Source organism: Molothrus ater, chromosome Z (genome assembly GCF_012460135.2).
Source record: "Molothrus ater isolate BHLD 08-10-18 breed brown headed cowbird chromosome Z, BPBGC_Mater_1.1, whole genome shotgun sequence".
Classification (NCBI taxonomy): domain Eukaryota; kingdom Metazoa; phylum Chordata; class Aves; order Passeriformes; family Icteridae; genus Molothrus; species Molothrus ater.
Window position 1 is genome coordinate 19,247,483 of NC_050511.2, and position 25,343 is coordinate 19,272,825.

The 25,343-nt window shown below is 38.0% G+C and overlaps 1 protein-coding gene across 2 annotated transcripts; it reads right to left on the minus strand.

Moving 5' to 3' along the window:
• Positions 1-6,481: 6,481 nt before the first annotated feature.
• Positions 6,482-23,433, minus strand: DEPDC1B (DEP domain containing 1B). 2 transcript variants are annotated; one of them, XM_036403340.2, is made up of 11 exons: positions 23,386-23,433; positions 22,678-22,943; positions 18,700-18,835; positions 16,500-16,627; positions 13,643-13,773; positions 12,560-12,607; positions 11,974-12,114; positions 9,645-9,811; positions 7,971-8,147; positions 7,114-7,299; positions 6,482-6,798 (listed from the first exon to the last, which is right to left on the minus strand). In XM_036403340.2, the coding sequence occupies exons 1-11, from the start codon at positions 23,431-23,433 to the stop codon at positions 6,637-6,639; spliced, it is 1,590 nt and encodes a 529-aa protein (XP_036259233.1). In that variant the 3' UTR covers positions 6,482-6,636. The 2 variants fall into 2 exon arrangements, with proteins under 2 accessions (XP_036259233.1, XP_036259234.1); XM_036403341.1 differs by lacking the exon at positions 7,114-7,299.
• Between the last annotated feature and the right edge of the window lie 1,910 nt (positions 23,434-25,343).

Genomic DNA, 25,343 nt, shown 5'->3' on the forward strand with positions numbered 1-25,343 from the left:
ATAAACTGTTTCACATCACCCACTAAATATCAAGACACTGACTGAAGCTAATGAACTTAAATAGATGTGTGACTCACATATGAAAATCCATAGCATGCAGACTGAAGAGCCATGAGATTTTGTCCAGTCTTCTACAGATGATGAGTCATTATACTTACCCTTTTCTCACTATGCCTTGAGCTCAGTGACTTGGGTTTCAGTAAATATCTATCAAAAATCTCTTCTGAAGACACAAGGAAGAGTTATACTCATCATATTCATCATTCAGTAGCCTGAACATAAAAAAATCCCAAAACACATCCAGCTCCATCTTCTACCCAAAGAGTATTATACTCCCTTCTCAACTCAAATCTGCTGCTTATCACATACTGCTTTATTATAATGTACCCCACAAGATAATCAACTGAATTCCTGAACAAAGTTCAGAGTTCAAGAAATGATCTGTGATTCTGGGGTTTTTTTTCTGATAAATGGGAAAGACTGATGTAATGCGAATTCTCAGTTGAAGGAAATAGTTCCAAATACCTTGCATAATCTAGTTTTATAAAAGCTGCAAAAAATGCAATTCTCTAATGTCAGACAGTACTGAGAGTAGAGGTCCCATGAGATGAGTCATCTGATTTTATATAACAATCTCCAATTTAGACTGTCAAAAACCACATTAGCCCCTTTGCCTCAGCATTATGTCAGGAAGCCTTGTTGACTGTAAAAGAAACTTTTTATAGATCTGTGATTTTCCAGAACATAGTCTTTCCTTCCTTTTCTTTTCTTTCTTTCTACTTATCTTTTTGTCAGACATTTAAGTAAGAAGTGACCATGTTAGAATTTATTTTCAACCGGCACTGTTCCATATTAATGCCTCTCTTGTTACTGAACAGTCTGAAAACACTGATAGGATTAGATAACAATGCTAACAGATTTTTATTTTCACATCCTCAAAGAAAACCAGCTGATAGGAAAATATATTGATTTAATGCAAAACCCATAGGGCATCTCTCCAATATTATCCCTTATCTGTACAATTAGGCAGTTCTTAATCATTAAACTTACTGACATTATCCAGGAATAATTTTATCAAATGCTATGAAATGCTATAATGAGCTTATTGTATCCACAATATTTGGCCATATCCTTGGCTCTATCAGTTCTTCCAAGGAATTTGTAAAAAAACAGACAAGAGCTATGTCTATTGTTAATTTACCTAAATCTTCCATATAAATAACCCACCTTCAATAAATTTTCAGCAAAACCCAACAAACATTATAAAAGAAATGTGTAAGCTCTATTGCTAAGGAAAGCAAGTCTGTCATGCAAGAGTATGTTCTCTAGAAACAATTAAAACAACATATTTAATAGACTTTAGTTCTACTATTGCGCTTTATGTTTTCCCAGAAAAATTCTGAATAATTTTTTCTCCATTTTGCCATCAGAATCATTTACTATTGGCTATTAGGCTCATTCTCAATTACTGTCTTGAAAATGGTGCATTTGACACTGTTCTGCTATTTTTCTAACTTTGTCAGGACAATCAAGAGATTTTTTTCATCTTTAGATATGAAAAGTTTGAAAAAAGCCTTTTCAACGAAAGAAATCGAAAATTACTGTCTGGAATCAACACTGTTTAAATATCCTGCCTCTTTTGATTACTTTTAGAAAGGACTTCACAAACATGTACCAGCTTCCTTCTTTTTAAACACATACTAAATCTTCTCTTTGTTGTTTAATTAGCTTGGTAATATTAAACATGAGGTAAATACACAAACAAAAACTCATGAAAAGGAAGTTATGTCACATAATTTTATACAATTATATTTAGTAAATCAGACAATTCTTTTTAGTCAGTAGAATGCAACACTCACCTTCTAAAACAGATTTGCAATTCTTTGGAAATAGATTTGCAGTAAAAACCATTTAAAAAACTTTCTTTTTCTGAAAAGCTTCTCTCCTCCCACTTCTGCTTCAAGACTAATGAATTCATGAAAATAGTAGTGTTACTGCATGGCAGCTATTATAAAGTACATCAAAAGTTCCAAAGTAGTGAAATATCTACAGGGTTGTATCTGTGAGTTTATGAATTTTAAATCTAAGACATGAGGTTTTCTAGAGCTAGAATCCTAGGCTCTCAGGCAATAGGAAACCACAAAAATTGTGATCAAGAAATAAAGCCAGTTATTTGAGTTAGCACAGTCTCTGCGAAAGAGAAAAATTCTCTTCCAATGTATAACATCTTCACATAAAAGCGGACAGAAAAGGCTATGATATATCACCACAATAAATTATAAAGTGTGGTATATTAACATACTATCTACTTCACTTTAGTTCCTTTTTCCATTTAGTAGAATATGAAGGCAAGATCACATAGGTTTTGCCTAAGCTTCCTCTTATATGAAGTGAAGTAACATCTGAAAATAATTTCAGAAAATAACATTAGTCATCAATCATTCTCTGTAGTCATGAATGTAAACAGCTGATACCACAATCCTGGCACACCAATGAGGAGTTAAAGAGACCTCTCATAAAATATGGGCAATTAAATAATCCTTACATATTAGCAAATAAGAATTGCAGCTATTACTCAATCAAAAGCACAGGACTAGACTAAAGGGTTTTGCAGACGGCTGATTGTTAATTTAGGAGCTGCAACAAGCTGTGTTTGTATAAGGAGAAAGAGCAATGTCAAGCCAAGACTCGGCCCCCCTCTCAAGAAAGAAAGATAAATAGCATTATTTCCTCTTTGAGGAAGTGGCGCAGCAAAACTGTCACAGATATGTCATTAATACCCAGTAGCTCAGGAGAGATGTTATGCTCAAGGTGGAGTAGAGGGTGAGGGAAAAAAAATTGCTCTGCAGGAGGCAAAGAACACAGCAAAAAAACCAAACCAAAACCAAACCAACCAACCAATCAAAAAAACCCCACAAAAACCAAACAACAAAACAAAACAAAAAAAAAACCCAAAACAAAGCAAGACACAAAAAACCCCTCCCATGCGATGTTTCTGCTGAAGGATCTTGCTCAAAAAGTCTAATACAACCTTGACAACTAGTGGCATTACACTAGTACTACAAGTACTACAAAGTACTTGTAGTACTACAAAGTTAATTATTATCCAAATTTAAGAAGAATTAGCTCCTACAAGTACAAGACTACACCAGATGCTCCACTTAGATGACAAACATAGGTTTAAACAGACCAAAAAAGCAACATCTGCCTTTATTGAGTCTTCCTCCTGATCTGCTTTAAAAAAATGTCAGCACCATTTAGTAAGGGGCTTCAGAACAGTCACTAGGAGAAGCAAAACAAAGTTTGGCTTGTGGGCCTCATGGTTCAAGGGAAATAAACCCAGGGGAGGCCATGGTGTTCAGTCTTGGCAATACCAAGACATCACAGGGCTTTAACACAGAAGTAAATACTAAATTCCTGAGAAAGTTAATATCAAAAGTAAAGTTTCTATTGCCTACAGTTTAGAGTTAGAGAATGTCTTTTTTTCTGAGATATTTTACCAAGCTTAGAGTCTTCCCTGAATTAGGTTTCAAGCTTACTTTTTCTAACCTGCACTCTGAAAAAGAATCGGCAAATTTACCTAGCTAACCTTACTTTTGTGTTCCTACCCTATTCATCTTGCATATTTGCACTAGGTTCAGCTGTAATAAGGAGCCATACTCACATAACTTCTGTTCTTGAAAGCTTTTCTAAAATGTCTCCCAAGACAGTAGCACAGTTAAAATTCAGTCTGTGAGATTATGATCTCAAATAAAATTCTCTCCCTACAGTTCCTTCAAGTTTTTCAAAGATATTTTGTATTTTTCACAGCCTTGGAAATTGTGAGGAAATGGACTTTTTGGGGTTTTTTTTACCACAGTCATAGATCTCTGAAACAAAAGAATGATAATTCATAAAAACATAAGTCTTCAGCTTCTCATCATGAAAACTAATTAGTAAACTTTAATTGCTATTTAAAATAGTCTCAGGAAGGCTACATATTTTTTAAAAGGGATAATAGGGAAAATTTCAACAGGACAGCAGAAGGCTTATTGGCAGGCAGTAAGATTATTTCAAAGGGCAGATAGATTGGCTTCAACTTCTCCTCTGCAATTTCGGAAGTGATGGCAGAGATCCCTTAGGATGGGCTTCCACTTTTATGCAAGACTTGCCTCCAAGCAGCCTTGCTCATTATTATACTCCATGGATTACTGAAGTAACAAAATATATGTGAGTAGTCTGATTGCAGTCAGTTTGACAGAACACAAACATACACTGAATACTATGACATATCTAAGATGTTCTCAGTCTTGAGGACCTAGCACAAAAGGTTAGAAATGTCCTCAGACCATTTTTAAAAGTAATTTTTATATTTTCTTAATAAAAAAGTGTATCTTTCTGTATCAAATTTGCTTAAGATTATTGATATGAAGTCCAAGTATCTCTGTGAGAACACATCATGAAAACATGTACTGTTCAATATCACACTGCCCAGGAAATAATCCAATCTATAACCCAAGAAGTAACCACCTTGTAATGTACATAATGAAACTTATTGACTGGTCAGGAAGTTAGCAAGGTACAAATGCTGTCAATATTGCATTACATTTTCTACTAAAATTTCAGAAATTTGTTGAGATGTCAGATGTCTTCTCTCCAGCATAGACTACCCTGACATTCAATATGCTATGAAATGCTGTTTTTCAAATCTCTAATGAATAGCATGAAATCATGACTCTAGGTATATACAGGAAAAGAGCAATACTTTAATAGATAAAAAAGTGGTCTCAGAATCAACTATATAATATGCACAATCTAGATTTCATAATGCAATATAGGCACACTAGATTTCATAATGCAAAATTAATCAAATCAATAAATGCATGTACGCTACAATGCCACTTCAATATTTGAATTCCATTTTTAGGGTAACCTCAAGGCTTTAAAATTTTCTGATAAAGTATATTCTATTGTCAAGCACCCAGCTTTGTACAATTTGCAGTAAGAAAATAGGAGGAAAAGGCTGCATTGCCTATCAGAATAGGTCAGCATTACATAAAGTTAATGGAATTTCAAAGGAAGTACACTCAACCTGTAATGCACCATATGAATCAGGAAATTGAGAACTATTTTTCAAAAATAAATCTGCCATGTTACGGTCAGCAACATTACAACCTGCCCCTGAGGCAGGTTAACTGAGGTTGTTGTTAATAGATCCCTCAGGGCAGACTAGAGTGATGCAACACTGAATGAATGCTGGGGTTTTTATAAATAAAAAGAGTAGATAGATGGATAGATAGACAGACAGACAGATAACAGATTTATTTTGGAATAATTTGGTTAAAACGGAAAGGAAGTATGTAACAGATTTGGTTATTATCTATAGAAATAGAGCAATATAAAAGTAAAATGATTACACCTGAGAAAATATACAAGGAAAATAAAAAGAAAGGATAAGAACAGATAGCGAAGAGGAAAGGTATCACCACCCTATGAAACCTTATTGTTGCAATTTAGATGTCCAGTGGTTAAAGCAACAGTTTCAATTTCAATCCATCAAGGCCAGGGGAAATCCCTGAAACCCAAAGTCCAATGGGTTCCATAGGTTCAGGTGGGAATGCCCAGGTACTTCTCCTCAGGGAGGAGTTTTACAATGTCTCTTGCAACACTGTGGATCATTTGCAGTCCTCTGGTGGAAGGCCCAAGAAATAAGTCTGGAGGCAGACACGACCCACATCTATCATGCCAGCTTAGTTGAGCCAGTTCTGCCTTAACAGAAGGGAAAAATACCCTCAGGCCTAAGTGTGAATGTTCCCGTATCTCTCAGGATGGGAGAGAATCTTCTGCCTGAGCCAGTTGTGTAAGGGAGGAAATTGGCATGATAAAAACCAGGATCCCAGCAACATTGCAGGTTATGCTTCTTGGAGGTGTTTTCCCTTATCTGTCTCAAACCCCAGCTTGCTACTACACAAAGGTGGGTCTGTCAGGGTCATCCTCTGGTAATGGGTGCTCATGCCTTCTGCACCTGGGCAGACCAAAAAGTTTCATAACCACATAGCCAAAAACACTCCCCTTCCCCTGTGGCTGAGGGGTGCAAACAGCCAATTGATTGCATCATTAACTCTTAATATTAATCTCTCACAAAAAGCAAAGCAAAATCCAGTGTTTCATACTTACTCAAGCATGTACAGTAAGTTAATTCCTCACACTATATGTGCACTAATACAGCCTAGTTTATGCAAGACACTCTTTTCAGGGAGGGAAAAAAGCTGTTGACTAGTTACAAAGAATACATTACGTTCAAATACATTTAGGCCTTAAAATGATAGTCAAAACAAACCACAGCAAGTGTACATTATCACCCATATATAGAATAATCCCCTTGAGTGTGCGGTGGGTTTGTTTAGTTTTTTTTCTGTTTTTTTTTCTTGTTTTGAAGTAACACACATTTAAAAAAATAATGCTTTACAAAAATACTGATAGTGGTTCACATTACTACAACCTCAATGCTCTCCTCTTCTTTCAACATTTCCTATGATCTTAGCAGTATCCCCAGTAGTTTTTTTGAGTAACCACATGCTGCTCAGACTCCTTTTGCATGAGATCCACTGACAATACACTGTGTCTCTGTTCCTTTGCTGATATATTTCAAACCATTTACATCCGAAAGCTTCTGGTTCTGTGAAACGGTTGAAAAGGCTTTTTTAAGGCCCACATCAGTATTGGTGGTTTCTGTTTAGTTTTTTCAGGAAATAGCATCGCTTCTGTTTCAGGGCTAGGAAATCGTACTCTGTACACTTCAGGGTAAGATTTCTGAAACTAGAAAAGTACATTAATTCAAATTAAGAATTTGTTCAAACACATACAATAAACTATTAAAGTGAAGCTTGCATTTCTGGAACAGGGAAATTATATCTCTAAGGGACTTTCTACACTGCTATATAGAAAATTAGGCAGTATTTCTGATTTGGGTTGATTGATCACAGCATACTTGTTCTAAAGTATTATAAATCTGGAAATCCCCATGTGTAGCCACTGTTTTCAATTTCAGTATTTCTCTAGAAGAATGCATGTCTAAGACTTGATAAATATTTTCAAATTGAAATTAGAAACTGAGGAGAAAATTTTATTTACTTGCTTGAGCTTCTTCTTTTTATCCTTCACAGATATTTCTTTATTCATTACAATTTCTTCCAACAAAGCTGCCAGTGGTTCTTGAGAGCCAGCTGCCCTTTGGTATTCAAATTCACCTGTAGTGATTTGGTGACAAAATGATGGAGGAGGAAGTGTTGCATCACTATCAGTCCCAGCATATTTTATCTGAAGATACAGTAAAAAAAAAAAAAACAAAAAGAATAGCTAAGTTTTCTGCAAAACACTTGCATAAATTGGCTTAATCAATTGACCACTCCAAGACATTAAGTAGAGGAAATACTGACTAGAGACCTTGAACTGTAATTTTTATCTCGAGCCCTAATTGAGTGAGTTCCAGTAAGTCAAAATACATGACACATAGGAAGCCTGTTCAGCTCTTGATTTAAGTTTAAAGTTACTTTTCCAGTAGAAAATAGACAAAAGAACTAAAAATCATCTTTGAACAAAAAGAAATTATGGTATCAGGAAACAAATGAAAAAACTGAGCAAGTAAGGATGGTTCTAAAGGGAAAAAAAAAAGAACAAGAATGAAAACGCTTTATAATAATTCTGTTTTCTTCACTACCACAAACACAGTTTGCTCATTCCATGGGAAGATAGTGCTGACAAACAGGAAAACATATTTGAGAGTTCTTGTCTCTAAACAAATTCAATATTTGTTTCGTTTCATTTAAACACATAGTTATGGTTTAATATCAGTAGTCAAAATTAATTAGACCTCAAAAGCTAACAGAAACAGAACAAAACCTTGTAAGAACTGTCAATCTTAAGAGAACAAAGGATAAGTTCAATCTAGAAATAGAGAGACAAAAGAGGTTTTTTCACTAGATACTTACTTGGACTCTCTGGAGATGTACAACATGATCCTCTATGGAAGACTTTAAAGCAGAAGGAACACTTAAGATCTCTTGATAATTATCCATGAGAAAAGATACTAGTTTAGCAGCAAGAAGTTCATCCAAGTCAATTTCATCCTTTGAGCAGAGAATACAACGGGAAAACGCCTGAACCATCTGAGGGAAAAAAACACACACATAATTATAATATATTTTTCTGTTTGGGAGAGAGGAGTAGAGAATCAGGCTACGTTTAAAAAGTGAACTTTTAGAACAAATATTTTAACATCACAATACTTACTGTACTTCAAACATATCAATATTTTTTTTAAATGTATTATGTACAGTGACATTATGTGAGTGCACTGAAGATTGCTCCTGCCTCATACAGATAATCCTATCCTGACTTTAGATATAGAATGAATGAATTTCATTTTATTCTCAAGACTTTGTCAAATATCCACTTCACATGGCTATTTAAAGAGGGTATATGTATTTAGAGATTTTTTTTTAAAATAACACAGAAATTTAATAGAAATTAGGCACCAGAGGGAAAACTTGAAACCACTATTCGGAAATCATCAAATAAAATTTCAGGTCCAGTTAACTTCAGGTAGTATTGTGCTCAAGCACTCAGTTACAAGAGTTTCTGTTTGTGCACCAGTCACTTGTAACATTAAAATCACAGAAGGTAATAAAGATTTTTCTCATGTACCATACCTTACATTGCTGAATTAACACTTCATACAAAACACTCAGACTATAAGGATTCACTTCTAAAATCAACATTTCAATTACAACAATAATTTTAATGAAAGACCACTTATAGTTAATTAAATTATAACCTTGGCAGTAAAAAAATTAATTATTTTAATCAAATATTATTCAGAGTTCACTAAAAACTTAATTGCTGCGGAGCGCATTTAGATTTGTACATGCTGTTATGGGATTTTTACAGAATAGCTCTGCAGCTTAGTTTTCCATTGCACTTAATTTTCAAAGACTTTTAAATTAAACAAAATAAATATATGTTGTTAGCTCGTCAGAATAGTTAAGTTATGCCTAATGACTTTGTAATAAGGTGTTGTTGCACACATCAGCATAGTGATATCACTACATAAGCTGCTACAGAAGAATTAGCAAAAACTGGAGCTTACTTTAAGACACTTCTGTGTGTGGTGAAAAAAAAACAACTACTGAAATAAACAGTTGGGATTTTAATTTTTTTGAATGGCTGAAAACAGGTCAATCAGAACATTCAGCTCCATATTTCTAGCTATGATTGAAACAGGCAGTCTTTTTCATTCACACTGTCTGAAGTTATAAAGAACACCAGAGACACCTCATCTGCTTTTCTTAATTGGTTGATTTTGATTGTTTGTTTTTGGGAGTTTCTTGTTTGTTTGTGCTTTTTTCCTACTCAATAGTGAAATCAGTGGTGATTTAACTTGGAAAGGTAAGGAAACCTCTAAATTCTGAGCAATTTCTTTGTGTGCTCACAAATTGCCATGAAATCCCACTTTATTCAAATCCAGATTAGCTTTCCAAATAGCTGGGACAGACAAATTAGTTCCTCAAACAAGCAAATTGTATTTTGTTCATACTCTCCAGTAAGAATCCTTAACCTGTAGACCAAAAGTCTGTCCAGACCTTTTACCTTACACTTATACATACCAAAGTTCTGGTCCTCACTGATTCAGAAAGACGTGGCAAATCCTGGTTTAGACTAATTCTTGCCATCATTCTCACCAAAAGCTGTAGTCTTTTCCTATTTTCTGGTGGCAGTAGGAGGCAAGATATCTGAAGAGCTTCTACAGCCTTGCTGGGTTTTTGCAGCAGTCCTGGTTTATATGAGACCAGAAGGTTGGGAAACATTTCTCAGTTATATATGTATTTCCATAACATTTCTAAATCTAACTCCCAAAATTCCCTTCTTACTCACTCAAGATTGCCTTAGAACTCCACTCCCCAATGAGACTAGAAAGATATCACTAGATTTGGACTACTAGGACTTAAGTTTTTAGAAGATTTTCTTCTGATGCACTGGAAGACGTTGATAGCCATAACCAATAATTCTAAATATTAGAATACACTAAAAAGTACAGCATTTTTTTCATCCTTTGCTCTTTTATTACCTCAGCACTAAACGCAACTGAATGGTATGCACAGATATAGCAACCATGTTACATAAAATGTTAAGTCTGTGACAACAACCACAGGGAAAGAAAATGTGCTTATACATGTGCCTCACACCTATAGATATTAAATCTGTGCCTAACTCTGCTTATTCCTCCTCAGGAAAGGAATTGACATTTCTCCTTTTCTAAACTTTATAAAATTCCTGTTTACCCATTTCTGCAGCCAGTCGAGGTTACCCTGCATGGTACTACAACACTGCTGCATAAGATACTCTTCCCCATTTTAGTTATTTGCATGCTTGTTTAGGGCATTGTGCCCAAGTTTAGGACAGAATGTGCCACCTCCCGGTCATTAACAAAGTGATAATCATTACTGGCCACACTACCAGCCCTGGGGTCCTTCTCACCGACTGACATCCAGCCAGACTTTGTGCCACGGATCACAACCCTCTGAGCCCAGCAACTGAACCGATTTCTGAGTTCACCTCACTACCCACCTATCCAGGCTGTACTTCCTCAGGATGCCTAGAAGGATGAAATGGAACACAAGCGTTGAAAGCCTTACTGCTCTCAACATAAACAGTATCCACTGCTATCTCCTCATCCACCATTCTGGTAAACTCCATGATGTAAAACATGGAAACTGTTTCTTATTGGAAAAGAAGTGTGGACTAGGTAAGACATTCCAAGGAGATGGGTAAAACACTGAAGCTAATTTTCATAGTAAAGCTTTTTCTAACTTCAAAGGAAGATTTGGCATGCATATTGATGCATATGCTTAGAAGAGTAAGGAATGATTCCATATCAGCACTTCACTTTTTTTAAAGAGATCACAAAATTAATGTTTGACTTCTTGAAACATAGCACAATTTTCATTGCTTCCACATACATACTGGCATGAAATCTTTCTTCTAATTTTACATTTACAAAATGGTGTGAAATGATAGTAGTAAAACCTGAAAGATGTGAAAAACATGGAAAAGCAAAACAGAAACAGAGTATGAAAGCAGAAGAATAAGTTTTAAAGATATAAACAAGAGCTGACTAAAAAAAAGAAGTCAGAAAATTGATTTATATTCCATATGAAGCAAGATTGACAACTCACAAAGTATATATACTAAATTCCAGAAACAGAAGTGTCATTCTAGATTCCTTTCTCATCTCAATAGTTTAATAAAAACAGTGTTGTTTACACAGAAAGAAGCTCAAAAAATTAACATGCTACAAAGCGGGTTTACTTTTCAATTCAGTTGTTCTTTCTGAAATTTGATTACATAAAATATAATCAAATATTGACTATCTTACTATTTACTGTCTTTCAGTAAGCCATCTGTAGGATCAGAGTTGTCAATTTTAATATAGTGTGAACTCTGGAAAGTTCTAGTTAATAACTAAAACATTGCTTCTTTTAAACACTACATTAGTTAATGCCATTTCTAAATTAAAGCAACATAGTATTTCAATTCCCTTTAAATATCATATTTCCAGGGTTAAAAACTGTGCTTAAAGCCCTAATCCTTTCTAATCTAGACTTCAGTCAAGCAATTTCTAAAAGCTTATGAGAGTTTTTAAGACATTTAAGCACTTGTAAAAAAAGAAAAATTTAATAAAATCCATCCATGCTGAGCAATGAACAGAGGCCTTTAATGTTATAAAGACAAGCAGTGAAAGACTTTTGAACCAATGTGATTAAAAAGACACAAAAATAAAACTACTGTGTGATATGAAATAAATTTAAACTGTTCTCTATGTAGAATGGAAAGGAAAGGCCCTAAATAATTCATCTGTGATATTATTTTAGGTAAAATAACTCCAGAAAATTAACTCTAAAGAATATTTTTTTCATTAGATTCCAAACTACTTACCTAACACACTAACAAAAATATCAAAAAAATTAAATGTGAGAAGAGGTTCTTTCATCTGGCTAAAGTAGTCCACTATTGTTTTGAAGACATCTCTTTCAAAGCCTGAGTACGTAGGCTGCTTCAGATCTGAACAGCTGGGCCCTACAAAGAACAAAAAAAAAAAAAAAGCCAAAAAGGAGCAAAAGAGAGAGAGAGAATATTGATTTTCAGCCACTGAGCAAATCAGTGTTTTCTAATCCAGCCCATTAAAATGGATCATTAGAGGAGAAAAAAAAATTTTAAAAAAGATCAATTCTTCAAAATAAGTGAAATTTTATTCATCTACTACTTACTGATGTATTCCCAATAGGTCTAGTGAAGATACAAAGTACAGGAAAAACATTAATAGACTAGTTAAACCTTTATATAATTAATTTAAATAAGCTACACTGGAAGGAGAATACACACTGACAAGTCTTCTCCAACTTCCTTTTAGAAAATTATTGTATACAGGATTTAATAAAGTGGTGTAGACACAGTCAGTTCAATTTATTTTTTGGGGGGTGGGTTGTTTGTGGGATCTTTTTCCCTTTTTGAATTTACTTACAATTTACTAGACATTTCATTGCAGATAATATCCAATGAGGTAGTTCCTCTGCAAAGGGAAGAAACAGAAATTAAAATGGCAAAAAAGAAAAAACAAGAAAAATATTCAACTGTTAGACAAAAGCAAAGCTGAAAACAATTTAACACTCCTCCTGTGTAGTAAATCAAGTGACTCCAAAGGCAGGCTATACCTTAATGTAGGATCTAGCTTGAATTACATCTATACTTCAGTACCTGCACTACTATCATACAGTTATGCATTCTGCCCTTGCAGCTCAATCAGCAAAACAGGTCATATCACAAATCTTTAAACTACCCTAAAAAAAAAAAATCAGACTAAACCAGTTCTAGATACAGCCTTCCCCAATGCTATACAATGAAGTGTTTACTTTGTACCCAAGATGATGAAAAGCGCTCATATTCAGTTTTGCCATTTCTGCTAAGAGAAAGTTAATATTTTGAGATGGTCCAACTGCCTTTGAAATGAGCACACATGTGCTCTGAAGGCAGTTTTATTCAAAACCAAACCAGGTTTTAATGTCATATTTAAATTTCTCTACAAATCTTATGAAAATATTGGTGGCAATAATACTGTGATAAATCAGAGCAGTAAAGATGCTTTATTTTTTCTCTGATGTGCAAAACAATTTTAAACATGGCGCTATCTTCAAAACTCAAAACTCTCTCAATGCACGTCTTGGCTCTCTCACAATCTTTAATACTGAAAACTCTCTCAATGTACATTTTGGATCTCTCAATGTATTTTTAATACATTTTTTCTTCATGCAAACACTCCAATTCAGGTAATTAAAAGGGTAGGGTCAAGAAAGTTACCTTGAAGTGATTAATATCCCTATATTCATAAATGGTAAAAAGTTGCTGCTGTCTTACATTCATTTTTCAACCCTACTAAAGCCAGAATCTGTTTACGAGATTAAATATAGAATAAACACTGACTCTTACGATTGGGATACCAGAGGAGAACAACAGCATTTTAAAAACAATAGCATTATAAAAACTAGAGTTTTTACAAAGTAGATAGCAATATTAAAAAAAAAAAAAAGAAAATTTCTAAAATACTCACTTGATTTGTCCTCTAAAGTGACAATGCCTTGCTTATTGACATTATATACATTTTGAACTATATGTTTTGAATTCACAAGTTTTGTGTCTAACACTTCATCCAGAGAATCCAAACCCAACACCTTTTGTAATCTGCAAAAATACATAAACATAGGTCATACACCATCTAATCTGGAAAAGGCAAACATGAAGTATTAGGATACAATTAGGATACAATTCAGAAAAAAAAGAGACTTTAATTTCATAGAGAGTATCTCCAGTTGGATGACAGCCATAAGGACCATTCAGCACAACTCCTGCTTCTCACAAAACTGCCTAGATTTATAGAATATCCTAAACTGGAATGGATCCACAAAGATCAGCTCCTGGCTCTTCACAGCACAACCACAAAAATTATACTACATGCCTGAGAGCACTGTCCAAACACCTCTTGAACTCTGTCAGGCTGGGACCACTTCCCTGGGGAGCTTGTTCCAGTGCCCAACCACCCCCTGGATGAGGACTCTTTTCCTAATATCTAATCTAAACCTCCCCTGACAACTTCAGGCCATTCCCTCAGTCCTGTCACCGGCCACCACAGAGAAGAGACCAGTGTATTCTCCTCCACTTCCCATCACAGATTGCACTGCAGTGTCCTCTCAGCCTCCTCTTCTCCAAGTTAAGAAGCCAGAAGATCTCAACCACTCCTCATGTGTTCCCTTCTAGACCCTTGACAATCTTCATAGCCCTAAAAAAGTTTTGTTTCAGTACCTAGAAAAGGTCTAGTAATTTTAATACCTAAAACTATACCATGTAACTGAAAGCACAGCCAACATGCTCCTTGAACTCTGTAGGGCTTGGTGCTGTGCCCACTTCCTCAGGGAGGCAGTGCCAGTGCCCAGTCACTCTCTGAGTGAAGAATCTTTTCCTAATGTGGAGTCCGAACCTCCCCAGCTGCTTCAAGGAGATTCGATCTCCTTGTGTCCTATCACTGGTCACCAGAGATCTTCCCCATCTCTCCCCACTCTCCTCTCCAGAAACTGTAGGCTTCACTGAGGGCACCCCTCAGCTTTCTCAAAGCTTTTGGTGACTGTACAGCCTTTTACTCTATCCAGATCTCACTGCAGGCCCTGTCCACCCTTGAAGGAGTCCAAAGTTCCTTCTAACCTAGTATCATGGACAAACTTAATGTACATTCAATTCCCCCATCCATATCATTTACAAAAACATGAAAGAGCACCGGCCCTAGAATGGAGCCCTGCAGAGCCCCACTGATAACTGCCCTCCAGAGATAACCACATTTACCACAATCCTTTGTGCTTGACCCAAGAGCCAGCTGCTCACCCAACAATATTATGGGGCTCATCAAGCTGCATGCTGCACAGTTTATCTAGAAGGATATTGTGAGAGACAATACCAAAAGCTTTGCTTAAATGCAAATAAACCACATCAACTGGCTTCCCTTGGTCAACTAGATGGGTGACCTTGTCATAAAAGAAAATTTAATTGGTTACACAGTATTTTTCCCTTCTGAAACTATGCTGGCTATAACAAATGACTGTGTGTCTCTCAAATATTTTATTATTAACTCCCAGATAATTTTCCATCATTTTATAGGCACTGAAGTGATACTGACAGGCCTGTAATCAACAGGGTCTTTGTTCTTTGCTTTCTTAAAGTTGCGAAAATAGTTGCCAGCTTCCAGATAACAGGTACCTGTCCAGAATCCCAAGATAAATGAAAAAATAAGGAGAAAGATCCTGCAATAATATCATCCAGCTCTTTCAGCACCCTGGAATGAATCCCATTTGGCTTCATATCTTTAAGCATATCCAGCTCAAGCAGAAAGTTTCAAACAAATTCAGGGTCAGTTGTGAGTCTCCCTATTCCCACAGTCATACTCTTCCAGCCCAGAGCTGTGGGAGTTCCAGTGTCAATCATCAAACTTAATGAGTCCAGGACTTTCTGTCACGTGAATGCTACTGCTCCCTGATCAAGCTGTCAGGGTTTCAGCATCCTTCCACACAATCTGCTGTGCCAACCCTGTTTGCCCACCATTTCGGTTGCTAGAGCTCTATAGGGACCTTTATGTGAAGGAGGGCTTGGCCACCACTGCCCCGGTCTCATTTGTCCAGGTCCTATCAGCTGCTGCCATGTGAGCTCTAGGCTACCAGGGTGTCTCTCCACTCTCCTGAAGTTTCCTTGGTTCAAGAAACCCAGAATACACATGCCCTCTGCTGCCCATCATGCTGTCACCAAAACTGCTCACCTCAGCACCGAACGCATTACGTACAAATAAATGTGCTAGGTTTACACTAAAGTCATCCTTAGTAAGACCTCAACCATGCTGTAATATCAGCTAGTGTATACTATTTCTTCCTCTGCAGAAACAGTCCAAAGCAATAGCTTTAACTTTGCATAGGAGATTCCATTTGAATTTAGTAAATGAATCTCTAAGCTGAATCTCAAAGCTTCAGCACTCAATTAGCTATGCCATTTATATCTCATACAAAGTATTGTACTTGCCATTGAAAGGTTCCATAGCACTTCTACATAAGTGCTTTTATTTCCTAGCAACAAGAAAAAGAGACAGAGAAAAAAAGTGATTAAACAAGACAAAGCCCACACAACAAAGAATCGTATAACACAAAGTGCAGAAGTCAAAAGGTACTAAGGACAGTAAAGTTTTTTTTCAGACTTTATTTGCTGAATTTGTTAGCCAAACAACAAGTGGTAGAGTTAGTCTAGACACTATGGCTTTGAAGGCAATGATGAAAAGTGAGTGGGTGAAATTACAAGTGTTACCAGAGAAGATAGACAAGACTATTACTTACTACACAGTTTTACTCTAAGAGCAAATGACTCATAAGTATACTCGCCGTGATAAAGTCATGGATTTCCATATCTCTTCTATATTGTTTTGTGTTAGCTCTCTGCGGAACACAAGTTTGCATGCCGGTACTTCCCCAATAGCTATGCTGTGTCGCTTGTACCACATCTCAGAGTTCTGAAATCAGAAAAAACCCTCCTCATTAACTGGTGGCTTTTCAAGTGTTAAACAGTATAAAACATTTATAGTACAGAATTGCAAGTGTTCTTAAATTCCAGTGAAGTCCTCAGGATGCAAAGTAAGTATTTGTGTCTAAGAGAAATGAAACATTTTCTCAATCTTACACATCTCAATTCCACAACTTGAGAAGAGTTATGGAATTGAGAAGAGCTGAAAAATTGTATGTGTCAGAATAACCATTGGAGTTCAGGAGTCAATGGCCTTTAATCCTATGTTCAAGTCCTATTCATGATTAAAATCAGTTCATCTGCCATTTTAAGATTAAACATCTGTTTATGGAAAAGTTACTGGAGAATTATGATACCAACGAATTAGGAAAAAAATCCTTGTTCAGCATACACTAAAATAACAGTAAGTTTAATAACAGGTTCTATACATAAAGAAAATACAAGCAAATCACTACATCTGAAGGCACCCATCCAATCTAGTCCACCATTATAGAAGTGTAAAGTAAAACTGAGAACTGATTTACACTACAGACCAGCGCTAAAGCACATTAAAAGTATTCCTTATAACCAAACCACAAAATGCATTCCAGGAATGCACTTAAATACTCCAAGCACTAATTGTCTGTCATTCCATGGCAGACTAGACTAGAGCTAGTTGGAAGCAAATAGCACCCTCTGAAATTAAGGGTCTGGTCTTTCACATCAGTATTTCATGACACACAACCATGCTCATCAATCTACACACAGCCACTAAGTGCTCAGATTGATGCTGAAGCAATTCACGGTACCACCATTTTCAGCTGTCTACTTCAGTATTCCAGTGGAAGCTAGACCTAATTATAAAAGAGCCAGCAGAAAGAAGCTTATAGCTTTGCCTCACTTACAGTCCACTGTATTAATCCAAACTGCCAACAGAAGAGATTTTGAGCTATGCCAAACTCTATGCTGTTGCATCCAATCAGATGCAGACTTTTGCTAATTCTTATCAGGCCAGGATGCTGGGATGGAAATTCAGGGCACAGTTGGAGACTGTAATATATTACATCTTCAACAGATACTTGCTCAGTAACTAAAATACTCCATCTTCTCATTCTCATTTCCTGTCTTTGGCAACATCTTTTCTTCTATCTACTATTGAAGCACTAAGGACCATGCCTTTCCTCTTCAGAAGCTTGCTGTACGTGAAGAGTACACTTGATTTGCACACAGTTGGATTGTAAGTATGGAATAACCATTCATTCAGAACATTTAGATGTTCAGCAAAATGGTAGGAGCTACTTTTCCAAATAGACTGTGGTTTATCAAAAAATCTAAGGCCAGACTCCTGCTCTGAAGGGCAGTAATAAAAAGGCAAAAATCATCAAAGAAATCACAAATAATTTGTGAGTTCACAAATTATGAGAATGCACACATATAAGATACACTGAAGGAAGACCTCAGAATATTCACAACTCCAGAAGCCTAGTCTTTTACTATGTCAAGGTGAATAGAGTTGATACAATTTTTGTTTACTAATAAAACCAAGTTTTTTCAATAACTTTATAAAGGCTGGATCAATCCACATAAGTATGAGGCCAGATGACTTCCCGAGCTTACAAAGGATAACTGAAAAATCAGGACCACTTCTCCTTAGCGAAAACATATTCCTTATAAAAAAGGAAATTGAGTCAATACCAGTACTTCCAGCAGCTAGGAAGGTTGTAATAACTGCATATATTCTGGTATCTGAAGTGTCCAAATAAGAGTTACAGTGTGACTATTTTGTCTGGTAATATAATAAATGCCCTATCGGAATTTCAGCAAACTGGAATGAAATATGGGAAAATACACCCATGTGGAACTCAGGTTCCTCAGGACATTGCAATGTGTAGCACAAAGAACACTAAAATATTACTTCTCCAGCAAATTTTAAGAAAAATTTGCCTTCACAAAAGTTTAGAATAAAAGTATTTAGCATTTAATTTTATTAGCAAGTATTTTGTGACACAGCGTAGAGGTCATCAGCTCAGTTTTGCTTTCCAAATATGCTTTTGTTTGGGGAAATAAAACTGGGTGCCTTACCATTGTGACGGATTTCACTGGGATGGGTTCTTGAGAAGGGCCAGCCCTTGGTTCATTCCAGTCTGGAAATTTAATTACTTCCTTTCCACATGAAGGTTTCTTTGGATATGACTTCAGTGGCGAGGAAGGAGGAAATCTACAATTAGACAACATTTTTAAAGTCTCTAAATGCCAATCTAATTCCTATTTACCAATGCAAAACTGTAGTCAGCATTCACATGCAAAAATACAACAAATGCTTTGGACATTCACAGCCCAACTTAGTTTGCTGTAGACTGGTGTTGCATGATATGTAAAACATCGTGGAGTGTCTTGTTTGCCCTCCAGCTGCTGCTCCAGAACAGTTCAGGTCCTTTGTACCTCCCACGACATAGCTGAGCCTTGGGTGAATGTCTGCTACCCAGTGCGTCTCTTACAGCACTAGCTGTCTTTGCATGGACAATGACATAGGTCTTCACTAGGAGATGTTGATTCTGCTGAAAAAGCCGTGGGGATGTTTTCCCCCATGTCAAGTGCTTTGTTAGCATGCATTTCCTAAAGCAAAGCTACATAGCTAAGTCACATGACTAACACTCAGATTTAGTTAGAGTGCATGCAAGTGTCCACACAAAGTTTTGCCCACATTACCAGGTTCTTCTGTGTTTACATGCTTTCTGTGCGAAGATCTTATCCTGCAGTTCTTTTCTGGATCATATCCTGCAGTTCTTTTTTCCAGATGGTTTTGCAGGTAACTATTTGACTTCTTAAGGCATTTCAAGAAGTGCCTTGAAGACATTAGCAGAAATAAGCCCCTAAACCAGCCCTTGTAGAAAAGAAGGAAAACAAACTATCCAGCTTGATCAGCACCAAATTATTGCTAAGTTCAGCTCAGAGCATGTACAAAGGAACTAATGACAGCATATCAGAAAGACAAATCAGTTCAATGGAAACACCTCTTCAGACTGGCCCAGATCCAATCCTGTCGACTTGCACGGCCAGGTTTTAGATGCTGAGATCCCTCATGCTTTAAGCAACTGCTTAAGCCTCATTAACTTTTTTAAAACAGAACGTAAAAGACAGATACATCCGTGACTTTGCAACAAAAGCTTGCACACTGCTGGAGAGCATACATATATATCCTCCCAGAAAAAATTCTTGAGAAACTCTCAAGTTTCTCCAAAATGTCACCCCGTCCTCTAAAGGTGCTTCAAACATTTAATAAGTTTTTCATTTAGATTTGTTCTGCAGTTTGGTTAGTCCAGTACTGTTACACTGCATGGTTAAACACATTGATTGTTTTGACCATACACACTGAGCATATTCCACAGTGCCCTTCAACAGCACATCTGCAACACAGAGATATCACCTTCATCAGACAAACCCCCAGAATCAGCAGCACACACCTGACTCTCATCCTGCAAGATTTACTGTTTTTTAATGGTAAGCCAGACTACATGGCAGATGTTCAGCTGTTGAATGTTCTCAATCATTTTTCAGATATTCATTATTTCTTAGGAAATATATCACAATCTGCAAGCCTTTTTCCTTTGCCTTACACTATCCTCAGTAGTTTCCTGTTTCTTCTCCAGTTCTTCACAATTTTTAGCTTTGTGTCATTTGCTGCCCTGATTTGCAGCCAATCAGTAAAAGAAGTTCTTACAGTCAGAAAAAGGAGATGCATTCCCCTTTCTCAGGTAGTATTACAGCAAGATCTAGATGGAGAAGGATTAATGTCACTCAAAGCAAAGGACTGAGAAACACTCCAAGGCTGACACATCAAAATCAGAATTGGTTATAGCCAGCAACACTAGTTTGGGGAGTTTATAAAAAGAGGAACTAGAGATACCTCTTTGTGTCCAGAACGACGTCAACTAACAGTGATGTCCAAGATATAATAATATGACTGCTGAATTCCCAAAAGATTGCTATCATTGCAAGAGTGCTAACCCCTTTGCTTTTGATAGAATGGCTTAGTTTCCAAAAAAAAAAAAGTATAAAGCCCAACAGCTTCCAAAACTGTAACTTCTCATTCATTATTGTAGACCCAGCTGAGCCAGTAAGTCAGGACACACTGATAAGACTTTGCTATTTTTAGAAGTCACATTAGATCTCATCTTCATGTTTAATACTTGCCAAATATTCTCACGCAATCCAACTTTTGGCAATATTTCTTTTGCATACTCTGTGGATGAACAAGAGCAGACAGCTACACTTACATGTGAAGTAAATGAGTGACACAACTGTGTACCGCAGAGTGCCATTACAGCATGTTAACACAATTTTATACAGAAGGTATGAAGCATGTAACTTTTCCAAAGTTAGCACTGTCAGTAGAATTGACTCGTACCACTACCTCCATCTCCTCCTCTGTGAGGAGAAAACACCCCGTATTTTACATGTAGCATTAGGAGAGCCCACCAGAGGGAGCTGCCAGGACATTGAATACAGGACTAAAATAGGCTGGAAAACCTGTGTTTAGCTACTTAAATAGGAGAGAAGCATGTCTTGATACTTAAAGCGGCGAGTAATGTATGTAGCTTATTATTGCACCAAGCCCAGTGAGGAAAAAAGCTGGCTCCAGTTCAAGATGCATGCAAGGTATGCATTTTTAACTGAAAAAAGTTCAATTACTTAGTTATTTTTTCAGTGGGAAGGGGAGAAAGAACATCACAACAAAATATATAACAAGATTTCTGTTGTCCAATAGCAGATCAGTAGGCAGAGCACGCAGAAAATTAGAAGAACAGAAATATTTCACCTAGCCAACTTCCCCAGCCTGCAGCTCAGTAGTCATGACTGAAAATACAAATAAATAAAAGAAAAAATAATTTGAATATATACTCATGCTAATACAAAATAAACAAAAACCCCACAGCCACACAAATACAGCAAAACCAAACGAAAGAAATATAGAATAACACCAGCAGTTATCAAACCCCATATTAAATCTTTTGACAAGAATTAATGCCAGAAATAAAAAGATCAATAGAGCAAAATGAAAAAATGACTCAATATACATCAAGTGGGAACTCAGTTCTATATATTTCCCCCAAAAAATATTAAGAAATCATTACTTTAAAATGAATATGTAAAATTTGAGTATGTAATAATAGCTATAATAAGTAGAAGCATAAACTTATTGCTAGCCTATTTTCCCTAATGTTTTGCATGACGAGAACTCCCACGTCCTCAAAAGAAGGGTCACCATGATAAAAGTTACAAATCTAGACTTGAAGTAATGGTCATCTTTATAATACTTCTGCACCAAACAGGACACTAGAAGATGGTACAAATTCAAACCCTGCAACTTCTGTCCACTCAAACCTTAACTGAGGTCACAAGAGGCCAAAGAATCCAGTCCAGTAATGCTAAGCTTTTATGACACTGAAATTTCTTCTCATCTGTTAACAAGCCACCAGCTGAGATGCTCAACAGGCATAAGTAAGGAGCCAACCTTGAGGATAAGCAATTTAATCTTTGTCCTTTGTCCATCTACAAACCAAGGACCATAAAAATGTTATAAATATCTTCGATTCAGAAGGCCTTTCTCTTCTCTCAGAAGTGGAGACAGCAACCAAAATAGTCAGGGGGTTGGGGTGAAGGAAGACAACTGGAGCTGGGTGACCAATGGCATTCTCACTTCCACCTGTCTGTCCTAATATGTACTCTTCCAGCACCAACAAACCTGATGTCTGCCATCAGCAATGAGAACTCAATACCACGTGAAAGCTGCAAAAGCTTTTGTTGATATTCAAAGAATGCAACTGAATAGAAGTGACCTTCAAAAACATTTCAGAACAGACAAGAAAACTGAAACCAAACATTAAGTCACGGCAGCTACCTATTACTAAGAAAATTAAAGTCTTTAAAAGGAAAAGGGGAAAATGTGTCAACACTTTTCAGAGGCATTCTACAAAAATACTTGTAAGACACGAGCAAGAGTTGTTATACCCTGTTTCCAAAAAACCAGGGTTTTTTTATCACCCTATACAGGCTTACCTATATAAACGGCCATCGTCTTCAAAGTCCTCTTTGCCCCACCTTCCTTTAATATCTTCGATTACATGATTTTTCAGGAATTTTTTAAGCAGCTTCACCGTTTGATCGCGAGTCACTTCTGGGCCAAAGTTTTGGTTAGAGCCAAGCAGCTCATGCAAACATTCCACTGCCTCCGAGGCTTTGAAGCATCGCTCGTAGCTCTTGAAACGACAGCGATGCTTCCGTAAGGGCATCCCAGCACGGAAGAGCTCGATTATCTCGTTCCACTGGGAAAGAACAAAGCCAGTCGTTACGGGAGCTCTCCTCCCAGGTTTTCCGGCGACCAGAACGCAGCCGGCTCTGTAAGCAGAGCTACACCCTTTTGTCACCGTCTGCGTTCACAACACCACCGAAACCTAAGCCCAGGATTTAAACTGTGGCGACCCGAGAAGAAACACCAGGTTTAGGAAGCTGAAATATTTAGAGCCCCATACTACCAGCGGACCTAGGGATACAGCTCTAGCCTCCCTTAGGTTTTACCGGGACAAAAGGCTCAACCTGCCGCTCCGCCCGGCCGGCCTCTGCCCCGCGCCAGCCCCGGGTGCCCCCGCCCCGCAGAGACGCGGCCTGGGAGCACCGGCCGGCACCAGGAGGCCGGAGGGCGAGTGGCCGCGGGGGACAGCGGCACGGGAAGGCGGCGGTGTCGGGGATGGCGGCGGGGGCACTCACCAGGCGGGTGGCGCGGTACGGCCCGGGCCCCACCAGCCGCGGCTCCATGGGCGCGGCCGCGCCGGCTCCGCGCCGCGTTTGAATCCGGCCGGGCGCCGCCGCCTTCGCCCATTGGGTGGTGGGCGCAGCACGTGACGAGCCCGCGCCGTGCTTGATTGGCGGGGCGGGGCGGGGTGGGAGCCGAGCGCGAGGGGGCGCTGTGGGGCCCCGTCCCGGGCCGCGGGGGGCGGCCCCGTCCGAGCGCCTCAGCGGGCGAAGGTGCCGCGGGGCCGCGCGGTGCCGGGCTCTGTGCGGGGTTGCCCGGCAGCAGGACAAGAGACAACGGGCAGAAAATTGATGCACTGGAAGTTCCCCATGAACATGAGGAGGAGCTTCTTTGCTGTGCGGGTACTGTGCACTGGAACAGATGTCCCGGAGACGTTCTGGATCCTCCCTCGTGGAGAGATTCCAGGAACATCTGGACTCAGTCCTGTGCCAGTCCTGTACTCTAGGGTGGCCCTACTCGCGTAGATAGGCTGGACCAGGTAGCCTGCTGTAGTCCCCTCCAACCTGGCCCATTTGGCGATTTTGTGTGTGGCAACAAGTTAAACCATGTCAGGAAAACATTGGCCAGTGAATTGCTGCCCTGGATAAAGAGAACACAGCATTGGCATTAATTAAACAAACAAAACCAAAAAAAAAAAAAAATCAACCTAAAAAAACCCCTCCAAACACTCAATTTTCAATATTTTAAAATTGTTTCCAATCCGGTTTTTTTGTTGAAGAATTTTGTTTTGAATTCAGGCAGGATGTGGGATGATAATTACTTGCAATTACATTTGATATTTGATATTAGATGACAGGGGTTGATGCTGGTGCCACAGAACTCATTGAGTTGTTGTATATTAGCTCTTTATGAGTATTTTTTAAAAAGGGTTACTTGGAAAGTAAATAGAAAACCTCCATTTTAAGGTCAGATATTTTGATACCAAGTCACCTGTCCTGCATGGGCAGGGATGTAACTGAAACTCCTGTGGTACCTATTACAGATGAGCTATCTCTGCCAATTTTTAGGACTCACAGGGGAGAAGTGACTGAAAGCAACCAGTGTTGCTTTCCCACCAGGTCTAAGGAAAACAAAATTATTGCCTTATTCCCCTCACTGTCAGTAAACATTCACCATAACATGGATGACTTAGCTGACTGTTGGACTCCTCTTTCCAGCCTCACTCGAAAGTATACACTTAAATATATGAGATGCACAGTTTTTAGGTTCAGATAAAGATTGTGTGATTCTCACGTTGTGTGTAGGAGGACAGGATTTGTTTTGAGCTGATGTCATTGGCATCCTCTTAGGCTGCATCCACACAACTCACTGTGAAACACTGCATTCTCTCTCTCCAAATGCTTTATAATTCCCGGAAGACTAAACCACTGTGCAAGATATTATGCAGTGGCAATCTGACACGGCACTTGCTGACAGCCCACAGAATGATTAGCATCTCTAGTTTCTGCCCCTGCTTATTAGTTCTTAATCTCAAACAACTGACTCTGGAAGCCTTTGGCTAGTGTACAACTGATGGAATTGGAAGTTTTCCTGGCTCCTTTCTGCTCAGCACCTGTCCGCATGCAGCACTCCTTAGTTTTCACTGTGCATAGTCTCAGCTCCTATTTAAGCCCAAGTGAGTTTGAAAAATCAGTTGCAGATCTAGCTCCCAGACCAACAAACAAGTACCTGTCCCTGCACAGCCAGCTGCAGGATGCATTTCTCCGTCCATATTTATGAGCAGGGAAGGAGGTATGATTGCAAAATCAGAGACCATAACTAGGACTTTCCCTACCAGCACAGAAATCATCTGCAAGACTACAGAGTAACGCCTGCTTCCTTGCACAAGAAGCAGAGGGTACTATTATCCAGTTTTCACCACAGACTAGCTATTACAGCCTTTCCCTCATAAGGCCTGCATTTCCCAAACACA